General features: G+C 46.7%; 1 protein-coding gene across 1 annotated transcript; it reads right to left on the bottom strand.

Annotated features, from left to right (window-relative positions):
- Window positions 1-3,398: 3,398 nt before the first annotated feature.
- LOC123940015 (proline-rich protein 23B-like) lies at window positions 3,399-4,196 on the bottom strand. The gene has a single exon (XM_046002266.1). The coding sequence runs from the start codon at window positions 4,194-4,196 to the stop codon at window positions 3,399-3,401; it is 798 nt and encodes a 265-aa protein (XP_045858222.1).
- Window positions 4,197-4,541: the final 345 nt, after the last annotated feature.

Here is a 4,541-nt window from a genome sequence, read left to right as displayed (position 1 = left end):
GGTGCGTAAGATAACAAGTGTGAGAGTATTTACTACACTATGTAACATTAAAAACTGTGACCACAAATATCCATTAATATGTTAATGAATAAAATACCATATATTCATATGATGGAAACTGAAACCTTTAGGAGAAATGAACCATATATATACAGTTGACCCTTGAACAGTGAGATTAGGGTTGCCAACCCCCACGCGGTCAGAAATCTGTGTATAACTTTGATTCCCCCCCAACTTAACTAATAGCCTCCTGTTGACTGGAAGACTTGCTGATGACATAAACAGTCAATTTAACACATATTGTATACATTATATGTATTATATACTGTATTGGTATAATAAAGTGAGCTAGAGAAAAGGAAATGCTATTGTGAAAATCATAAGGAGAAAAAATACATTTATAGTACTCTATTATGTTTATTGGGAAAAAAAACTCACATGTAAGTGGACCTGTGCAGTTCGAACCATGTTATGCAAGGGTCAATTCTATTTATGAAGGGTGATTTCTAAGCTAAGTGGAGGGAAAAAGATAAACTGAAGAATGTGATGGCAGTTATGTAAATTTAATTATCCTTAAACATAAATATTGATCATTTATATCTATACCTGTGTACATGTAGCATACATATATTGACTAGAATGATACCCTTGACTAGAAAGATACCCAGAATCCTCTGGGAATGGGGGGAGGGGACAGGAAATGGAGATCAAAGGATGTGATTTCATTATCTGCAATAATTTACTTTCTTTGTAGGAAAAAAGACAGTCAGGAAATAAGAGCTCAGAAATAAGAGCTGCCAATTTTGGGTGGTGGGCCCATAAGCATGAAAAAATGCATAATAATATATTAGACCAAATGTCTATGCTGTGAAGCTTAGTGCCTTTTACTGAGTAGCTGTTCTTCTTCTTACCCTGAGGGGAAATCAAGGCAAAGCCCAGACTGCCATGAAATTCAGAAATGCCTATTTGAGGAGAAGATATTTGCAAATGACATATCTGATAAAAGGTTAGTATCCAAAATACATCAAAAACTTATAAAACTCAATACCCAAAAAATAAATAATCTGATCAAAAAAGGGCAGAAGACATGAGTAGACATTTTCAAAGAAAACATCCAGATGCCTAACAGACACATGAAAAGATGAGCACATCACTTATCAGGGAAATGCAAGTCAAAACCACTAGGAAATATCACCTCACATCTGTTACAATGGCTACAATCAGCAACACAAGAAACAACAAGTGTTGGCGAGGATGTGAAGGAAAAAAAACCCTTCTACACTGTTGATGGGAATGCAAACTGGTGTAGCCACTGTGGAAAAGAGCATGGAATGTCCTCAAAAGTTTAAAAATGAATGACCCTATGATCCAGCAGTCACACTGCTAGGTATTTACCCAAAGAATACAAAAATACGAATTAAAAGGGACATACACACCTTGACTTTTATAGCAGCATTACCTACAATAGCCAGATTATGGAAACAGCCCATCTGTCCATCAACTGATGAATGGATAAAAGAGATGTGGTGTATATATACAATGCAATATTATTCAGCCATAAAAAGACTGAAGTCTTGCCATTTGCAATGACATGGAAGGAGCTGGAGAGTATTATGATAAATGAAAAAAGTCAGAGAAAGACAAATACCATACGATTTCAATCATATGTGGAATTTAAGAAATGAAACATGTGAACAAAGGGAAAAAAGAGTCAAACCAAAAAACAGACTCTTTATCTATAGACAACAAGCTGATAGTTATCAGAAGAGGGATGGGTGGGTAATGGGGTAATTGATAATGGGGAGGGTACTTGTGATGAGCACAATGTGGTGTATGAAGTTCTGAATCACTATGTTGTACACCTGAAACTATGCTGTATGTTAACTGGAATTTAAATAAATACTATGCTGTATGTTAACTGAAATTTAAATAAAAACTTGAAAAAAAATACCTACTTGATTGTTAAACTACAGGGGAATATGACATTGTTCAGTTGGCTTCTGGGGTGAAACAATGTCCTAGCTTCTCCTTTCCTCCTCCCATTAAATATAATTCTCACTGTTTTTTTCAATTCCAATTTTAGAAATATTTTCCAAGGCCCAATGCATTACATTTGTGTGCCATTTATTCATTTATTTATTCAGTAGGCGTTTATCTTGATTGACTAGTTCCAGGGAAAGGAGTTTGGAAAGCAAGAAGAAAGAGAAAGAGAAAACTGGTGATCATACTTCACCCAAATATCTAAGACCCATATGAAGAAGATTACAATTTTTTTATTGCTAGTCATAATTAAAGATCAGAATAAATTGAGATGAATGCTATGCTAAATAGAATAAAAATTATGATGTTGTGATTGGTGGTCTGATGCACCACCCAGATTCCTCTTCAATGAGAATTGTTTCCATAAGTGCTAGGAGGGTTATGGACAGACAGCCTTCAGCTGTGATCCCCTCAGCTGAAGAAAGTGGTCTTGCCTTGGGCTATGATTCTTCCCCGGTATCTCACACCCAATGGCTGACTGATGAGGGAGTTGGGCTATTTCAGCCTTACCTGGACAACTCTGACCAGTCATTTTAACTCCAGAGCTACCAAAGAGGTTGCTGAGGCTGTCATTGGATCTGCAGCACTTCAACTTATCCCTCTCTCCCTGCTGTTTACTTGGCATCTTTTTCACAAAGCTCTTCTTAATAAGTATTGTGCATACTAAAAAAAAAAAAAAAAAAATTGGTGATCAGAAGCACCTCCAAGGACACTGGGGAATTCATACAGGCAAATTCACAATTACAAAGGGAAGGAAAAACAACGTGAAATGGTGAGAAAGGAGAGATGCATTGGGAAGTGATAGAAAAAGGGGATACACTGGGGGGAAAATGACATGATTTTGAAGCAAGAGTAGGGGTAAAATAAATACAGGATTGGCTGAAGACAACAGAGATGGAAGAAACAGTCCATACAGCAAGCACAGGCAAGGGATCTAACAATCCATCTTTGGCTATATGTGGTCTATCCTCTGTGCTAAAGGTCCTTACCAGAAGTAATCTATCTATCTGTCGATCTTTCTATCCATCCTTGTCTACTACTGATCAAGGCATTTTTATTTTTTTTTTAAGATTTTATTTATTTATTTGACACACAGAGAAAGATCAGAAGTAGGCAAAGAGGCAGGCAGAGAGAAAGAGAGAGAGGGAGGGAGAAGCAAGATCCCTGCTGAATAGAGAGCCCAGTGCTGGGCTCGACCCCAGGACCTTGAGACCATACCTGAGCTGAAGGAAGAGGCTTAACCCACTGAGCCACCCAGGCGCCCTGATCAAGGCATTTTAGCTAAAAACCAAACCAAACCAAACCAAACCCTCCGCTACCGAGTCCCTACGATGAAGATGGCATGTGCTCAGAGTGTGTCATGGAGGATCACTGGTGCCTGAAGCCAGCTGGCGATAGGTTGTGGGAGCAGTTCCTTCCCGGAACAGGCGCCTCCGGGCCTTGCGAGAGGGACCCGGAAGGCGCTGGGGGCGCGCGTGGGGACCTGGGCTCGGAGAGGGCGGTAGAGGTTGGAGTGGCGAGTTGGGCAAGGGCTCCAGAAGGTGGGCGTCCAGGCTGAAGTAGCGGAGAGGAGAGCGTCTCTCTGGACTAGGGGTGGGGGCCCAAGGCCAGGCACCCGGTGTGGGGCCCTGCGGGTGGGGGCTGGCCACCCTGGCAGCGCGGGGACGGAGCCCAGGGACGGAGCCCGCTGCAGGGTCCATCCGAGGCGGCAGGAACTCGCGGTCGGCGTCTTCCTCGCGGGCTTCTTCTTGGGCGGCCACCCCTGGGCCAGAAACGCAGAAGAGGCTCCGCTCGACGGCGACGTCGTGCTCGGGCGCGCTCGGGAAGGCGCCGGGTTCCAGGCCGGCAGGCGAGTGGCCCTGCCCTCCGGAGCGCAGGAGAGCCTCGGGGACCAGCACGAGCGTGAGCTCTCCGACGGTCACTTGCAGGGCCGACGTCGGCTCGGGCTCGACCAGCAGGTCGACGTCGTCCAGGAGCAGCTGCAGGGCACAGCCGGTGGCCAGGACCACCACGGAGGTGAGCGTGTCCGCGGCCGGGGGCCCTTCCAGGCCCGCGGGCTCCTGGGTTCGGCGGCGCTTGGCCGGGCGGGGTCCTCCGGGCGGCGGCCCCCCGCAGGGCTCGGGGTAGGCGCGGGGGCTGCGGGGCCGGCTGCCCATCACCTGCACGGCGCTGCGGGCGGCGCCCTCGGGGCTGGCGGCGGGTGTGAGGGACCGGGTCCTGCGCGCGGTGACAGGTCTCGACGGCAGGTGAGGCGGCGGGGGCGGCGGGACGCGGTACCGGGCGACGCAGAGAGAGTGCCTGCAGTTCTGGGGGCGCCTCCTGGGGCCGGAGTCCTGGGGTTCTGGTGGCGCAGGGCGCGGCCCGCGGCCTTCGAATCCCAGGTTCCCCACACGGGCCGATCTGCGCGGCTATTTCAAGGGACGCCGGCGGAACCGAAGTCGCAAAATGTCACGCTAGGCTCCGCCCCCCCGGCTCCGCCCCGTCGAGAGCGCGGTGCCTGC

Source organism: Meles meles, chromosome 4, assembly GCF_922984935.1.
Source record: "Meles meles chromosome 4, mMelMel3.1 paternal haplotype, whole genome shotgun sequence".
Lineage (NCBI taxonomy): Eukaryota > Metazoa > Chordata > Mammalia > Carnivora > Mustelidae > Meles > Meles meles.
This window is presented reverse-complemented; position numbering and strand designations above follow the sequence as displayed.

Bases quoted from the DNA above. Each gene is read 5' to 3' on its own strand.
- LOC123940015 (XM_046002266.1), bottom strand. From the start codon at position 4,196: ATGGGCAGCCGGCCCCGCAGCCCCCGCGCCTACCCCGAGCCCTGCGGG.